The 18,646-nt window shown below is 40.4% G+C and overlaps 1 protein-coding gene across 7 annotated transcripts in view; it reads left to right on the top strand.

The window, feature by feature from the left end:
* Window positions 1-18,646, top strand: part of srgap1a (SLIT-ROBO Rho GTPase activating protein 1a) — a 74,765-nt gene that overhangs the window by 8,721 nt on the left and 47,398 nt on the right. For all 7 annotated transcript variants that reach the window (XM_040025097.1, XM_040025101.1, XM_040025098.1 and 4 more), the window contains exon 2: window positions 16,701-16,896. In XM_040025097.1, coding sequence (XP_039881031.1) covers window positions 16,701-16,896 — 196 coding nt within the window. The remainder of the gene's footprint in view (window positions 1-16,700; window positions 16,897-18,646) is intronic.

Below are 18,646 nucleotides of genomic sequence, written 5' to 3'. Positions count from 1 at the left end.
CAGATTTCAAGATTTGTTGTCTGAATGAAGCTGTGAACTTTTCCTCTTGACCAGTCTACTGCATATAGTCTTACAAATTTAACCCCTAGATTCACTAAATTCAGGGTTAATGTAAATTAGTACAGACAGTTTTGTTTTCTTCTTTTTTGTGGCAGAAACCTTAACAGTGTCCTCATTTACTGTGGTTGAAATGCAGGTAAAATTCCAAAGTACCTTAAAAGGTTTGTTAGCCAGTAGAAATTTCTGGTATGAGCTACTAAGCCTTGAGTTAAACTTATACTCGAGTCCAATGAAGATATTCAGATCTCATTTCTAATTGTATTAATGTCTGTATGAGACAAAAAAATGAACAAAAAAGTTGCAGAACTGCTTTATTTTCTGGTGGATTTTTTTTGTAGGTTAGGGTGAAGTGCAGCATATTGCAAGAAGTCTCTGCGGAGTCTGACATCCCATTTTATTGCAGTTTAATAGGAATGGCGTGAGCTGCGAAGAAAGTTCTGGTTTTTGTTTTTGTTTTTTTATGCTTTCTGTTTTGTTTTGGGGTTTGTTTGTTTTTTTTAGATCGGTCTGGTCTCTCCTGATGTGCCCTATTTCTCTCAATCCAAAGTGGAGCATGATACCAACCATCATAAAAAAATAGTCCACAAAACTTTTTTTTTAATCTCCTTAATTATAGATGGTGATCTGCTCTTAGGATGACAGAATCTGCCACCAGTATAGCTGGGGAATAAGATTGTTCAGAAAAAAATTAAAATGTAAACGTGTGTGTGTGTGTGTGTGTGTACACTTGCGCAGTCAGCTTTCCAGCAGGCGCACAAGCACTGTGGACATGCCTCATATATCTTACTTTTTAATCAGGCAGTGTGGAGGAAGCTCCCGTCTACCCTGGGGTCCTGTGATTTGTCCTGGTTAATGATGTGTCAGAGGGACGTGACACATAGTAACCTGGCTGGTTGTGTGGCACATGCACGATGGTGCTATGGTCACTTGCAGAAAAATAGGGTGGCCTTCGTGTCCTGAGCCTTCGGGGGGACAGAGAAAGAAATGGCTAGTTTTGCTTGCCTTACAGTAAAAAGACAAAGGGCAGTGAAAACTGATCTGTCTGTTCTTTTATTCTTTCGCCCCCTTTTGTCCTTTGCTGTCACACTCTTAACAGCTGCCCTAAGGTAGACCACATTCTCCGATCTTTCTTGTGCTAATCCAAAAGCCCTGGGTGGATCCTGTTGGGGTTGCCTTCTGCATGCAAAACTGGCATTTGATTTCATCTGTCCGGTCTTGACAAGTTTGTTTTCCACATAGGTACCATGGCAAAGGGTTTAACGAGATATTCCGATGGACATTTATTCTGTTCAAGATGTGTCATCTCAGCCCCTGAGAACAAGACTGAGAGCCTGCTCTCAGTCAAGCGTGGGTACTTTAAAAAACGGAGAGAGGATTGGCAGTTAAAGCCTCCCTGAGGGTAGGTCTGAGGAGATAACAGAACGTAACTCTCTGTCACTTCCTCCATATTGGCTTCCACTATAATTATCTGGAAATGAGGTCTTTGTGAAGCCTCCTCGCTCTTTTGTTTTCGCTCTGTGTGCGTTCACGTTGGAGCTGATGGTGTTAGCCTGTCTTAGCCTCTGGTGCCCTGCGAAGTGTGGGTTGGGACCATTGTGGACTTTTCGTTCTTCACAGATTTGCTTTCACCACCAGATGCCTTGTGAGAAATCAATCCCTGCTGCTCGTGACTGGGACTGTGACAAGGGGAGTGATTGGGCCTCGGGCTACAGTGAGATCGCTCTGTCTGAAACCTGAGTGAGGGCCAAGATGAGGGTGTGATTTGAGCTACAGCAAGTACAGTTGTTTTTTTTTTAAGCTAGGATCAGAGAAAAGGCCTAAGTAGAGACCATCTTATGATGGATTTACACCAGCTATGACACCACCGAGTTCTCTGACCACACCTATCTTTGAACTCTGCTTTCATTTTGCTGACTACTACACAGAGTCCTTAAGTTTGTCCTCATGGATTGGACGTTGGCTGTCTTTGAACTCAACATTCATTTTGATGTCAAATAGAAGAAAGTGCTCCCTTACTTCCAAATCTGCCACAGCAGATGGAGCCGCATATTAGATTTGACATACATTTCTTCATCCGATGCCCTTCCTGATGCAACCCTCCCATTTATCTGAGCAGGCACCAGCACTAGCATGTTACCACCGCAGGCTAGGTTTGTGTCTCCACCTGGTTGGAAGGCAATATATGAACAACTACACTGCACGACTGTGTCTTGTGCAGTGTTAACAGTTTCCTCTTAGATTTAAATAAATAAAAAAGACACTTGCTAAAGTACTCAAAACCATCATTACTGCTACAGTAGATGCCCATGGGCAGTTTTATTCATGCATGTGGTCTGAGAACTCATTGGTGCTGGGGGTGGTGTAATCCCACTGCTGGATGGTTTGTGACTTGTTTTGTAGGTGTTCACTCAAAATCGGCTTGATTATTAGTGATTATATTCATTTACCAAAATGATCGCAATTGCTGTCCTGAACATCACACAAACACATTTCAATTAAAATCAAAGAATATTGTTGTAATGTTACACCTGAGCGGAAAGCTGTGGCAGCGCTGAATTCACCTTCTGAATACCACGAAGGAATGAGCTGGTGTAACACATTTGCTCATTCCAACTTTTTCTTTCTAATCTTTTCCTTGTCAGGTGATGATCTTCACAATTTAGGATGGGGAATATGTTGGAAATATTTATCTGTGCCTACTTTTAAATATCCTAACTCAGCTCCACTGCAGGAAGCAATCTGAATCAAAGCAGGCTCATTATTATGCCCTCACAGTGCAGTTTAGCCTTACACATTTTTGTTGCATCAGCCTGCGAGTGTTTAAAAAAAGATCAGATCCTCTAGTATAAAGTATTCTCAGTGTTTTCTTTTTATCTGTCAGTTTGGTTAGCTCAAGCTTGAAGGATGTGGTTCTACTGTTTTTCTCAGTTCTAGGAATGTTTGAATCATTCATGATAAAATGATTATGATTGTAGGCTTCAGATGGAGCTCTGATGATTCATTCACAGCCCTTAAACAGCCTTTAAAAATACATGTGCGCGTATATGGCTGAAAATGAAAAAGTGCATCATATCAGCATAATTATATCGCTTTGATTTTTTAGATTATGCTTTTGCTTTGAAGTTTGGCTCTTGGCAAAAATTCTGTGGCATTTTACTGTGGCTGCGGGGAAGACCTCCCCCAAAAGTGTTCTGTTGGTGGGAACTGGTTTCAGTATGCGTTTCAACTGGTTTCTTGGTTTTCATTCGCTGTCATGATCAGCTGGGTTAATTATAATGGGTTTAAAGTTAAGAAGACACTTATGTGGTTATTGTAGCTACTGTATTTCCTCAAATAAAAATTTCCTGTCAACTACAAGCCAGATTCTTGGCTTTTTGTGGGTGTGGGGCCTGAAACATGATCCAAGTTTCTCTGGTGCTTGCAACAAATGAGAATTTTTTAAATACTGCCCTACCTCTTGGGTTCTTTTTTCTAACTTGCTGAATTGTTACATAAACTGATAAACCTTGTAGACTTGCGGGACTCTTTTGTTAGCTTGTATAGCATAGTGTGTAATCAAAACATGGCACCAAACCAAGGCAGAGCTTCCCAAACGAGTTTCTTGCATTTAAAGAATGAAATGTACTTTATCTGACTGATTTGGCTTTCGGGAAATCGAAGCACAGATGCATGGGATGTCATCATGCCGATAGGTCAGATGTTCTATCTGCCCTGCTCCCCACGCCCCACAGTGTGCACAGAAATCATGGCACAACTTGTAATTCAACTGTCCTTCCTGGGAAGCGGTGTAGAAATAGTTTCCAGATTAGTACATAAATTAGCTGAGCTCTGCTTCATTTGGCCAACATTTGTATTTCTATGAAATAAATGAGTCTTTTTTTTTAATGTTCTTAGTTTCACAGTGACTCAATAACAACATTATTACTCTGACACTCTGGGAAATGTACTGCCCTTATTTTAGTGCAGTTGAAAGACAACTTTTAAATTACTTTATACTCAATACATGACATTAGACTCCACATTTAAAGGAAGCAAGTATGTTAACGCTTGGTTGGAGATGTCTCAGTGAAAGGATTGTATTGATGTCTCTCTCGTCCAGATGAGCAGAATCAACTTTGCAGGGCAATGAAAGCATTGTTTCACCTGTCAGATAAATAAATGCCAAGTTGGAAAAGATTAATATTTTTTCTTAAGGGGAGAGAAAATCCAACTTTTTTTGATCATATTTTCCATCATAAATATAAAGTGAAGGGATAAATCTTTGAGTCAATGTCTCTGTTTCCTGTCTTTGCCGTCCCAGAGCTGGTAGTTGGCAAGATTCCCCAAATTCAGTTAATTATACTTTACTGCATTTTTGCACAACGTCAGCTTATATAGAGGTTATCAGCTAAACCAAACGATTGCATATACTGAACATTAAGGAGATATATGTATTCTTATCCTGTCTTCCTTCTCTCACCCCAACCGGTCGCAGCAGATGGCCCCGCCCCTCCCTGAGCCTGGTTCTGCCAGAGGTTTCTTCCTGTTAAAAGGGAGTTTTTCCTTCCCACTGTCGCCAAAGTGCTTGCTCATAGGGGGTCATATGATTGTTGGGTTTTTTCTCTGTATCCATGAAGCGCCTTGAGGTGACTTTTGTTGTGATTTGGCGCTATATAAATAAAATTGAATTGAATGTATTCATATACAGTATACTAACAATATCCTACTATAAAGCCTCAGTCATGCCCTGCACATGCTTTTCAACCAAACAGCCTCTCGTTTGATCACACGGAACGACTGAAAAGATGAAAGGTGCAGACAAATGGCACATAGACACAGAGCACATCACTACAAAAACATTCATAGATCCCTACTGACACTCACAAGGTTAGCACACAAGGAAGCTCTGTGCTACTTAGAGTCTAATTTAAAGGCATTACCCTAGTAATCAATACTGCCTGTGTGTAGACACAGAGGGGTTTGTAATAGTATTTTTAGAAAAGCCTGAATGGACATGTGTGTTTCTTCATGGTGTGTGTCTGTATGTGTTTGTGTGTGTGCATGTACAAACTTTTACTTGTGCTTTTTCTAAGCCAGCTGCTCATTTGCAGATAAAGCATGTTATCCATTGTCTTTGACCTTGAAACTATTTTTCTTTTCCAAACTTTAACCTATGAAGATCTGAATAGGAAATCAAGCCCATTATACCTCCAAACGTATCTGTCTTTTCAGGGTTTGTTTGTTTTTAAATGAAATGAGTAAAGTAAGCATGGGGATATTAAACACCAATTTATTTCAAAGCAGACAAGATGAGCATTAGGAAGACAAAAAGCTTACTCATTTTCAGGTAAATTAAAAATATGGCAACAGATATGTGCAATTTGTTTTACAGTACAGACTAGCTAGTGGTAGGGCGTCAGGTTCACAGAAGCTAAACTGCAGGAAGAGGAGAGGTGCTGGTTTGTATTTAAGTACAGCAACATGTAAAATTTATATTACTTTTGTTATTTGTCTTTTTTGTGTGTGTGTTGTGGAGCAGTCTTATTTGTACTCGCCTCTGGATTCGCATAATACATTATAAAGAAAACTATTAAATCAGCTCAAAAACATCATGACAAGAATTTGAGATTTCCGGGGCGTCCCTGTGGTGTCTGTTACCGGTATGGTGGCAGTGGATTATTCGAGTGTGTTCTTATAGGTTGTTAGATTTGCACTATAACAATAGCATGCCTTTTTTCCCCTTTAATGTTTAAGAGCTTGCTAAGCCCTCTGCCCCCTTTGCAGTATTTTTATTTTACTGGCCTTATACTACGTTGTCTTCCCTTCTCAGTTTCTTTTATTCCCTCCGTCTCACCAGTAGGCTTGCAGCACATGTCCTTCCCGATGAAATTACAGGCCTAGTCTTGAATAGGAGGGTTGTTCCTCCTCGGCCCCTCCAGTTCCACTGCCGGCTTAACCCTATCAAAGGCCCAGAAACCGCACATCCTGCAAGGTGCTGTTTTTTGTGGTAGAGCAAGGGGAGGGAAGGAGGAAGGGCAGATGGGAAACCGAGCAGGGGAAGATCATTTTTCTTTGCTTTTCAGTGTGTACTGTACAAACGATGAAGGAATGGCTGTTTCCTTCTCTTGGTTTTTAGTTTAATTTCAGGATATTTTTTTTTGAAAGATTTCTGAAAGGGAAACAGAATCCACACAGAAGCAGGTGTTTATGAGGATGTAGCTTGCAACAAGTGGGGCCAAAAGCATTTAAGAGAGATCTCAACTGGGACTGATCTAATCTTTCCATGCAGTCTGTGTTTTTCCTCTTGTTTCCCAGCATTCCCTTTTTTTTTTTAAAGGTCGCTATATTGCCTGATCAATGTAACCTTAGCTGTTGCTGTGCACAGTCATCTCCTCTTCTGCCCCATAAACCAAAGTGTTCTGACTGTGTTGTCAGCTCTGGTGTCCCTGTCCATTTCTGAAGCCTCCTCATAGCAAAAACAGTATCTCAAAAGAACAGGTCTTTAAATTGGGTCGCACAATCTGTGAGGGAAGGCAGATGTACAAACACAGTGGGTGAATAGACAGCTGGACAGAAAGAAACACAGGAGGACAGATGGCTTTGGAAGCCAGCTATGTAAATCATCTGAAACAAAACAAACTATGAAAAAGCAGATGGACAACGGAGGCAGGCGAACAGGTCATGCAATCGAGGAAGGTCCACTTAAAGGTCGGCAGTAACGTTGGCGATAATGTTAGAAACTAAAATGCCACCTATGTAACATTTTACTGATCAAAGGATGAATGTTTTAGTTGATGATACATACAACGTGAGCAAACGTACTTTTACAAATTGGTAATTCATTTATTATATTCAATGTCTTCAGTGAGTCATCTCTCCCACTGAAAATCGCTCTGTAGCTTTGTCTCTATACCTGCAGTGTAATTGTCCAAAGCCCACACAGGTACAAATCCCTACTCTCCTTTTCTCTCCCTTTCCCACCTCCTTGAGGCCCAAGAGAGGGAACTCTCCTAAAAACAATCCCTCCTTCAACACTGTAGGCCACATAACTGCCCTGCCATTCTTTAGGTTCATCTTACAGACATTGTGTCATTAAAGTCTTTACCAGCGTGCTACAGTTTCCATTTGTTTACTGTGATTTAGAGTAAATACTCCAGCAGATGAAAGCTTGTGCGCATCCGTTCCAGATGTTTCTCATGCTGCACCCTCTTCAGCTGTCCAACCGCACAATTTTCATACTATTGTTACCCCAAACAAACATCCCAACTGTAAGACTTGTAGGCATGCCCAGCCAAGTTTTTTTTTTCTTTCCCCCCTAAGGGCTGCTTTGTTAAAAATGACTGTTTGCATTGACATATGAGCTTTAGCCCCTTTAGCTCTACCTCCACTAATATGTCCAGACAAAGGCACTAAGACATGCCAGATGCGAGGTGAGGAGTTGGACTTTTTTTTTTATCTTGGCAAAAGGTAAAAAGTTCAAACTTTAGACATATGGAAATTTGTTGTTCAGCGCAGTATTCCTTTTGAATTAAAATGAGCTTTTTTCAGTATGTACAGAATATTTACATAGTTCATTGTTTGACACAGAAGAGCCCACACCGGTTCCTTCAGGGCAGCAGTGAGCAGTTGGGTCATGCCATCGTTCTGAAAGAGATTGTTTTCCTTACAGATTCTTATTTTTCTGACGTTAAGCCACACCATCCTTTTTTTCTTTCTTGTCTGCTTTCTTGCTTTAGTTGAACAGGTCATGTCAAAGCATGTGTCAGTGGGAACTTGGGTTTGGCATACAGCACAGAGAAGTTTTGAATATCAGATAGTTATCCCCCCCACAGACTTGAAAGGTGCCTCTGAAAAGTTTGTCGTTTGCCTCTTTGCAGAGTGCAGTGTGCTCTGATCCACAGCAGTTGGACAAAGGACTTCGGTGGTATAAAAGAAAATGCCTTTCAAATAGCTTCTGCAGTATAGAGGTCTATGTCTTATGTCAGCCGAATAAATTTGCACACATTTTTCAGACTAAGTTAAACTATAATCATTTTCTTTTTAATTGTGCCACTGGCTCCAGAGAGCTGGGTAGTCAGTGGCACCGTGCAATTTTATTTAACATAGCTATAGTAGACAGACATAACAAGAGTCATTAGTAAAAATCCATCTTGAAGATTAATAAGAAGCACAACTTCAGATACCATAAAATATGTTTAATAAATTGGAATAACTATATTTAGTTAAGGATAAAGTTTTATGATAAAACATAGTTTATAAAGAGATTTAAAAGTCGACACTAAGGCAAGTTTCACATCCTGAAGGTGACAAGTCAGATGTTAGGACATATAACGGGCTCTGCCAGATGTTATGAAATGGGCATTTGGGTAAGAGAGGGTAGACATTTGAACTATAAAGAAGGAAAAAAGAGCTTTTATTATTATGGTATTATGACTTGATACGAGTTTTTCTTCACATGTTACCTCTAGACTTAACAGCAGGCCTGTTTATGGTGGCAGTCATATCAGGCTTCGGTCATGCTAGAGCTCACAGTTTAGCCTACTTTATTCCTCACAGAGTTAGCTTATTCTACACTGGTGATGTCATATTTTTCCACGATTATTTGAAGCTTTCGTTGTCACTCTGGCTTGCCATTGCAGTCCATTGTTAAACAAAGCATTCTCGAGCACAAAACACCACACTTTCGTCTGACGCACCAACACACCAGACTGGTATCCAGATCAAACAGTGTGTCTAGATGTTAAACAGCAGCTGAACAAACAGCTCAGGCTCTAAAACGGGCTCACTTCATCCAGCGTTCGGCTCCTTGCACTCTTATTTTATTTGGATCATAATGATGGTCCTCGAAGGCCACCGTAAAGTGATTGATCTCATGCCTGCCTGCTGTAAGCCTTTGGTGTGTCAGGGTGTTGCCTTAGCAACGGTGCCTTTTGACTTATGAGCCACTTAGCTAAGCTGAATCTAATTAGCATAGATTATTAGATTTCTGTTATTGAAATTATACATTTTAAATATTACCTTGTTGAATGGGCTTGACGTAGATTGAAGCCTTTGTTTCGTGCAGTTAGAATCGTCTAGCTTAAGATTGGTTTTTTTTAACCGCTAGAGTGTGTTTTGGTTGAACAGTGCAGAGAGTTATCCACCATGACTGAGCAGTTTCTGAGCCAGACTGTAAAAAAACTAGAGTGCAGGAAGGAACCTGAACTCTTTGAGTCTGCTGCTCACAATAATCCTAGACCCAAGAGGAAACACAAGAATTCACAGCACAGTTACTACTGCATTTCCTGTTTCTATGTGCGTGTGGGTGAGTGTGTGGGTAGGAGTTATCAAGAAAAGTAGCTGGTTTGTTGGTCACTGCTGCCACTGTGGAAAAAGGAAGAAGCTTCTTTAAAATGTACCTCTGGTGAGTTGAAGACAGTTCCTGCTCAATCACAGAATAATGTCAAAGGATCTAGTTTTGATCTGAGTGTTTTGAAAGAATCGGAGAATTATAGGCTCGCTTTCATTCTAATTTAGCAGCCGTTCTCTGGATCACAGTAGCCTACAGTACTTGCACTGGAAGCCTCTCTGCGGTTTTGGAAGCTGTTAACATGTCAGTCAGATGTTGTAATGTGGACCTTGTTGCCAGCTCTACAATATTTTGAGATAAAACCCTTTAGCAGAGCTGCCAGTGTGTTATGTGTAATTTGGCTGTGCTTTAAGTAAGCGGAGGGAATCCATTCAGCCTCTTTGGCAAGTCCCTCTGATTTAAGACCAACCTGACTACTCCTCAAGTTAAAGCTGTGTCCCTCACAGTTTTATTTCATTCAAAAAAAAACTGCTTGGCTGCCCTTTGATTGTTTTTATTTTATTTTATCAGAGACACAGGATATATGATACAAGTAGAGAAGGCTTACATATTAGTAATGCAGTCTGGGTAGTGATGTAATCTGAGATAACACAGTAACATAATCCAGCTGTTTGTCCAGATGTAGGACAGAAGGGCTGGTCAGGCATACCAAGAAAACTATGAATTTTAGTGGTTTCCCCAGGCTAATGGAGTCAATTCTCAAGTTACTACATGACCTCAGCAGATCTAGTGACTGACAGGATTTTTTTAGGTGCACTGCATCTAACGCTGTCCTGATGAGCAATAATGTAAAATGTGGAAATCGCTCCCATTTGGAAAACTTCTAAAGACTCTAACGTGGATCAAGTGACCGGTGGGTCACCCACACCCTGAGCGTGGGTTTGATTTTCCAACAGCAGTGTTGGTGAAGATTCACTGTGCATGAGTGCTGTGAGTGAGAGAAGGTAACAGTTAGGTAGCTACAACTATAGTAATTATTTATTTTATTTCTTGCTTTGCATTCTTGTTGCACGCCTGCGCTAAAAAACTACCCGCACATGTCCACGATCCCAACCTTTCATCTCCCTTTTTAATATCTAATTTCAACATGCCCCTATCACATGGTTCGAGTTGCTTTTTCACATCAAAGATTTTCTGTTTTTCTGGCACATTAATATATAACAGCAGGGCCTTCTTCACAGGCAGTAATGTAAATGAGTATCTGGACAAGCAAGATGTGGTTTAGATCTTTTATGGATCTAATTGCTTGGATAGAACTGCTTTTGTGTCTTGGTGTGCGTTTATCAAGACAGCAGCAACATGAATGATAGCACTGCTACAGTTAAATATAGCAGCACGCCTTTGTAGGATTATCCAAATGTGAGAGAATAAGTGACATAGGCGAGTTTTTCTAGAACGTGATCCCATTCCAGTTATAATTAAAAACCTGTTCTCTATTAAAAGCTGATCAGCAATTTTGTAATTACGTTTGATGCTATTTATCCTGTCTTGTATCCAGCCTCTAGAAGAGGCATGGACAACTCCCCCTCTCCCATAACCCTAGATCTGAAGCAGATGGTAAGGTTGGGCACGCTCCTTTATAGTCCCTCCCCAGGCCTTAGCCGCTATTTCAGGTGCTGCTGATGAGCCGGTCTGCATGTGGAAATGCAGCAGTGGGACTGATGTGGTACAGCATGTCCCAGATAGCTGCTTGTGGAAACTGTAATCAACTTGGAGCAACTGTAGAAACTCTCTGAGAGTTTAAAGTCTTTTATAGTTCCCACGGAAGAGTACAATGTTGCACTCATTATAAGTAACAGATGTATTTCAGGCAGATTGATTCATAACAGAGTTAATTGGCAGCATCATGGGAGAGCATGTTGTTGAGGGAGAGGAAAAGTTATCTCTCGAGCCCTCTGACAGTAGCCGAGTTGTTTTTTACCGGAGCCCAGTTTCTCTCTCAGAGGGTCAACACTGTGGGTCAGTAGCCATCCTGCTTACAAGGCACTTTCTTTGACAATAGAACAAGCCTATCTGGCAAATCAGATCAGCCATTCTGAACTGCAACTTTGGACATATTTGTCGCCATGAATGGGGTTATGTGAAGTATGTGATGTGCTCTCCAAAGGAGCAATTGGATAGCATCCAGCTCAGAAACAATGCGGCCTTGGTCCTACTGATCACCACAAAGAGCAAATCGCATTCTCTCATTGTCCATATCAGAACCATGTGCATTCTGGGTAACACTGACTGGGTGTCCATCGGTGAGCTGGATTTGTTGCCGACATGTTTACAGGCTATGCTGTCACTCTGCAGGCTACGTGGCTTTGCAGGAGGAATAGGACGACGGCGTTACACTGCGCATTTCTGTTTTCTTTAGCAGAATTTAAGATATAACACGGGTGCTCTCATTTCAGTCTGACTGTCTATCACAGTTGTGCGTGTGTTAGGGTGCAGTGCATCACAGGCTTTGATGTAACACCGCGCAGACACACACAGACCTCCACACATGTTTACCATACAGATGAGCTCAGAGTGGCAGAAAGGAATGCAGCATGTAATAATAGATCAGCACTCGCCGCCGCAATAAGATGGTTCCAGCTTGAGAAAAACTTTGGAGTGGCTTGATTTTTAAAGCCTTCAAGGTCCCAAGTGACGGCCTCTGTTGGTCGTGTTAGCTTTTTAAGAAGTGAGTCAGACAGCAGATGCTGCCCTTAGTATGGGTTTCAGATAAAGCATCAGTATGATCAAAGGAAGACTGACCTCAAACACCAAAGTAAATTAGTTTTTCCTTTCTAATATTTACACATGGGGTTAGACAACTTTCTCCCTTTTTATATAAATGTAAAATCACAACTCTAGTTTGTGCCCTCTAAATGGTGCATGAACATGAAAAATTGAGCAAGCTTTCCTGTCACTCATTCTGTTAGTTTGCAAATACTTTACTCTGCTTTGTTCTGTTTGGTTTCCTGAAGTTTAAACACTGATAGCTATTTTGGTTTTGAGACACAGTTTCATTGTCCTGTGTGACACTGCAGTTTAGTATCTGTATAAATGGACAAGTTCATATACTCCGATGTGATCCGGGCACATAAACAACTGGTTACAGCTGGCTATTCTTGCAGCCATCACTGTATATTTCTCATGCATTTACTAAGTCAGTGACTTCTGTGCACAAGGCGCCTCAGCACTCGGTGACCCTGCTCTATAACTTTATGTTGTCTGCCACTTTGCAGCTGAGTTGCGGTGGTTCTTAAATGATTTGACTTTGCTATTGATCGTGAAAAACATTTAGTAGGGAAAAAGACAAATTTATAAACTGTTGTTGCAACAATGCCATCCTGTTACCACACTTGTGCATACAGTGTGGATTCCTGGTTTGAACCCACCAGCTGATTGAGGCCCTTCTATGTGGAGTTTGCCTTTTCTTCCCATGTTTGTGTGGGCAGTTTCTAACCTACCCTCTCAGTCCACAGACTTGCATGTTGTGTTTACTGGTGATTCTAAATTGGCTATAGGTGTCGCTGTGAGCATGCATGGCTGTCTGTCTCACTGTGTTAGCCCTGGATGGACTAGAGACAAGTTCAAGGTGTAACTTGCTTTTTGCCTAATGACAACTGGAAAAGGCCATGAGTCCATATGAGTCTGAATTGGATAAGCTGCTAGGAACTGGATGGACGGCTGGTCTAAACTGAAATTGAAAAATCAACAGTTGGAGTTTTGTAGTTATTAAAGCACAGGTGTCAAACTCCAGGCCTCGAGGGCCGGTGTCCTGCAGGTTTTAGATGCATCCTTGATCCAACACAGCTGATTTAAATGGCTAAATTACTTCCTCAACATGTCTTGAAGTTCTCCAGAGGCCTGGTAATGAACTAATCATTTGATTCAGGTGTGTTGACCCAGGGTGAGATCTAAAACCTGCAGGACACCGACCCTTGAGGCCTGGAGTTCGACACCCCTATATTAAAGTGTCCAGCATTTGGAAGGCAGTTTTGGAGGATATTTCTGTAGGTTGGGAAAACAGCAGCTACATGTGGCCAAAACTGAGGGGGGAAAAAAATTTATTTTTGTATTTATTGTGACGATAGGCCTCCGTGACTGTTTAATTTCTAGAACTAAAAAGTCAATTTGCAAAGCACGTCCTAGTTTTAGGCAGCGCCCGACCTATTATCTTGTCTGACAGGTGGTTGCCTTATAACATTCATTTCCATTTTGGCGCTATAGCGTTAGTGGCCAATACTTGACTTCGAAATGAATGATTTAATGAGTTTCTGTGTGCAGTCACGAGTGTAATTGTGTTAAATGATCCAGTACAGTCCTTTGTGTCAATGCCACGGTAGCTTTGTTTTAATCCGCACACCCTTTGGAGATGGGAAAAATTGCAGGGTTTACTCATTCATCAGAAAGCCCGGTGTACTTTACTCAAGTCAAATTTAAAAGCAAACCTTTTCTTAGTGCTCACCGGTGTCCTGTTAGCTCGTTTAATGGCCCGATGTTCTCAATTGCAGACTGTCCACGATAATGTTGTTTCTGGTTCACAAGACTTTAACAACTGTGATAAACATTGATTTAAATTTAGCATCTCTGTGTTCCAGCTGTTTCAAAGTGGTTTATTTGCTTATGAGTGCCAGAAGGAAGTCGATGCTATGTGAGAATGCAAAAACAATCAGTTCTAGACTCAATGTAAATGTTTAATTTATCAGGATGGTGAGCACATCTTGTGTTGATGAATGAAGTGGAGCTTTTTCTAATTGATTACTGCATCATGGGCATGTGTCCATATGCACACAGACAGGCAGACAGCTCTCACCCATCTTTGGCTGGAAGCTTTCTAAATGAGTCAGCAGCTGATTGGCCATTAATTGAACTATTGATGGATTTCTGTTAAGACTCTGGCTCTTAGGGATCTTTTATCTTCCTTGCCAAAGTATTTGTTCCCGTATGATTGTATCATCAAATACTTATCGCAACGTTTTGTATGCTTTACTTCTGTATTAACGACTGCATTAACTAAGTAGGAGGTTGGCTGATTCAAACACTGACCAAGCATTAATTTCAGCATTGTGGCTCCTTGACGTCTGGGTTGTGTTGCTCTGTGGTTCAAAGGATGTGTCCTATTTATTTTTTAAAAAGATCCATGAGGAAACTTTTTCTGATGAGCTTATTAGTTGGTCACTGACCATGGCATAGGAGATGATTAAATTCCCTCCCTTATAAAGCTGAACAGCCATCAATGAATCACAATTTCAGACACTGATATATAAACATAGACAGTACGATCGAAACAAATCAGGTAGTTCAATAGTGATCCAGCAGTGCAGTATGACAAAGCCTTTTCAACAGGAACTGATACACGTTAAACTATGACTAATGGAAATGAAACTGATTCACTGTGACTTTCATGAAGATGAGGCCAAAGTGGGATTCAGGTCTGACGTACATTTAATACTGGGCAGAATTACATAATCCACAAGTTTCACTTTGACTCCTAACAGGAATCAAAGTTTTGTGCATTTTTTGCACAATGTTTTGTGCATTTTATGTTCAATATAGGTATTTGTTGTGCCTGGAAATGAACAAATAAATGAATGAAATGAATGAAATGAACAGGCTGTGCTTATGCTTTCTCTTCACTACAGCCATCTAGGGTACTGACCAGTAGCTTTAACAAACACAGAAGCCTAACCAGTTAGCTAAAAGTAGTGAATACATGGTTAGCTAACACTAGCAAATAGCAACTCAAAAGTAACAGAAAAAATATGTAAATAAATATAGGAAAATTCTCAGTGTAGCTGAGATTCATTCATACGATGTAGATGTCATTTCACACAAGCACAAGAATACTCCTCAAAGGAAAGCAATGGTTTGCTATGATGTGTGTAGGTGAAAGCTGTCTGGGTTTAGATCTCTGTTCACAGTTTCTACTCAGTGATAATGTCAGTAACTGCACCTTACAGCTCACGAAAAGGATTTCTCCACTGAGTAATCAGAAATAATGAGAAAAATCCAGGGATAGTGCTTGAAAGGAAAAGGAAATGTATGAAGTTTTGCTATTGAAATTGAATTTTTCAAATTCTTTTATTAGAAAAAGCAGAAAAACAGATAAAACACTTTTTTTTTAAAATGTCAAATGGTATGGTCATTTGAGCTGATATAAAAAAAAATGGCATAAAAACCTTGAATTCAGTTCCATAAATGTAGACGTCTTTTTCTGAATGACCCAGGATGATTAAATCTTTAACCCAATCAGGCTGGTTTGGTTTTTGTATAATGGCTCAGACTACAAATGACTTGTGAGGCATTACAAGTTGTCATCTTAGTGTTTTCTACCTTTAGAATTAGGGATCACTCCACACTTCTCTCCAGTGGTGTTGGCTTTAAATCACCTCATTAATCTGCTTCCTTTGCTGAAGATGTCCGACCAGGCTGCGCCCATTAGGTAAAATCCATTATACACGGCCGTGGTGAGACGGAACACACAGAGGAAACAATTTGTGTGCGACTGTCTTCATACAAGTGTGTGTGTGTGTGTGTGTGTGCACTCCCAGTTGCCCTGTTGAGCACGTAAATTTAAACGAGGGCCACGCTGACAACCGTGATTTCTCAGAAAAGACCTTAGAGGGTCATTTGCCTGCATGTACAGCTTGTTTATGTGATGCCTGGTGTTGTCCCTCTGCCTTCTTAAGTGGATTTTCACTGATGAGCACCAATGAGAATGCATGTATCTGTGTTTGTGTGTGTGTGCGCGTGCATGCACGGGTCTGCGCTGTAGCCTCGGTATGACGTGAATCCGCTTCCATTCATCCTCGAGTTATTTTCAGCCTTAATGAAACACCTGAGACCAGTCGACAACTTCATATCTTTACAAACATTCATAAAACCCATAACTAAGGGATAATAAGCTACGGTGGGCCTATCAGTTGCACTCCTATGCACACATACTATCGTGTAATTGCTCGCATTGCTGATCATTTGTCCCATTTACCTATCGATACATTTTAGACATTTTATGCGTGCATGCCCAGTTTTAAGCCAAATTGTGCACCTTCATAACTGATATTTTTCACGTATTTTAACATTTAAGAGTGTGTAGTTTTCAAAATAAGAGCCAATTTAACAGGTAAATACATGCGATTACTGCAGAAATAACTGTTGAATGTTATCATTTAGCTAGTTTAGCTCTATTACAAGATCTCAGAAAGCAAAAACATCAGTGTATGAGTACCAGCCTCACATATGTGTTTCTGTGGCTTCTTCTCATTCGTTCAGTTTGTAGCTCCTAATATATTTATATTTATTTATTTATTTATTTTTATAATTTGTGTCTTTTCAGAGATCAGGGCCCAGTTAGTGGAGCAGCAGAAATGTCTGGACCAGCAGACAGAAATGCGGGTCCAGCTGCTGCAGGACCTCCAGGATTTCTTCAGGAAGAAGGCGGAGATTGAGATGGAGTACTCCAGAAACCTCGAGAAGCTGGCCGAACGCTTCATGGCAAAGACTCGCAGCACTAAAGATCACCAGCAATACAAGTGAGAGGAAACTGTCTCGATGTTTGTCTGTCGTCAATGTGTTTCTTACGTAACACGGGTCCAATAATAACCTTTAACTGTTGCTCTGTAATTCTAAGCTTTTCTAGATTTTGCCTCACAAATATGGATGTAACAAATCTCTAAATTAATCAGATCAGGCATTGGCTAGTTCACCAACCAGGCAGTTTTTCTATTGGTGTTACCTGACCTCATTCTCTGTTTACGTCCTAGAAATGGTCATACAAAAAAGGTCCAAAATCATCAGGTTCCTACAATGTGTGTACGGCCAAATTTGTTCTTATCACTGTGCGTTGTTGGTGAATCATAATTATACAGGCCCAGTTTAGTGGTGAGGTTGTTTGAACAGAGAAATCTGCCTTGTTAAAGCAAGACGAGGTCTAACTAAAGAAAAACAGGATAGTGTCAGAGGAGGAATTTGAAAAGGTACATCTTTCCAGTGTGTTTCATGACAATTTGTACTGTTTGAATGTGTGGAACCATGTAGTGTTTTATATTAATATATTGAGAATATTACATCATTGTAGCAGAGGAGCTTCTTGAATAATCCATCTTGACTTTTCATTTTGCATTTCTGTGTGTGCCACAATAGACACAAGCCTAAGTAATGAGGACAAAGTGCTGTGAATGTCATCATAAGGACATATTAGAAGTTATCTAGTGGATGGGGTATTATTTTGATACAGTTGCTAAATATATTCTAAAATTGGCAAAGCTGTTATAAAACGGATTAGAGTTAAGATCTTTGACAGTTTCTGTACTTTATATTTTGGATATTTGGATATATTTAGTTCTCAAGGAGTATTTTTGTTTGGTATCTACCCTTAAACAAAAATACCAAAGTGTAGTGAGAAGAAAAACTGTTTGCTTTCATTCTGTTTGTCTTCTTTCTCGCCCTGTCCTCCTCCCTCTTCTTCCGCTGTATTTATTGTGCATCGGTTTGTCTCGGAGGCTTTTTGATCGATTTTGACACAGTTAAGTATAGTGTGCTTTTTGGCCTTATTAGTAGGAGGTGGCTCATGGAAAAAGCAGACATTAGCATATCGTTTGAACTTGTGGTGGAGCAAAAATAAAATGTATGTTTGTCCTCGCTGTCTGCAAATAGCCCCTGCTCTCTGTCTGAAGTTCCAATGGCTCTAGCAGCTGTGCGTGCCCATGTGTGTAACCAGTGAGAAGACTCTGGTATGGCGCTCTGTGGTTTTCATTGTATGATGTACAGTCTGGTCACTTCATTCACAGGGTAAACATTTGGCATCTGCCTAGGAGCATATTTCTTAAATAAATATAAGACGTTTGAATAACATTAAGAATTCTCCTGCGGGTGTTAAATCATGCCATATTTTTGTGTTCACATAAGCACGTACAATAAGGCTTCAGTATTCTCCAGGCTGTTTTCATTGGACAAATTTGTCTGTGGTGTGAAAAACTGTTTTTATTCTGTCTGTAGCATGATGTCCATTTTTATTAGCGATGCACTGGTTCTATTAGCAAAAGCTAAGGCGTCGAAATAATGTTTGCAAATACTAGATAATAACGTAATATTTGTTTTAAGGGTCTAGGAGTTCATTGGTCCCATATCAGACAACACCAAGCTCGGCTTAAATACTATTTATTCAACTTTGTAGCAAATACATGCGTCGGAGAATATTAGTTTACTGAAATAAGTATTTACATCATTTACCTAAATTATTTAAGTTGAGTGTGAGAGTTAGTTGGTTCCTGCATGCTGGTT

This window comes from Simochromis diagramma, unplaced genomic scaffold (assembly GCF_900408965.1).
Source record: "Simochromis diagramma unplaced genomic scaffold, fSimDia1.1 OVJJ01000293.1, whole genome shotgun sequence".
In the NCBI taxonomy this organism is placed as follows: Eukaryota; Metazoa; Chordata; class Actinopteri; order Cichliformes; family Cichlidae; genus Simochromis; species Simochromis diagramma.
The sequence above is the reverse complement of the archived record's forward strand: the minus strand, read 5'-3'. Positions and strand labels throughout refer to the sequence as shown.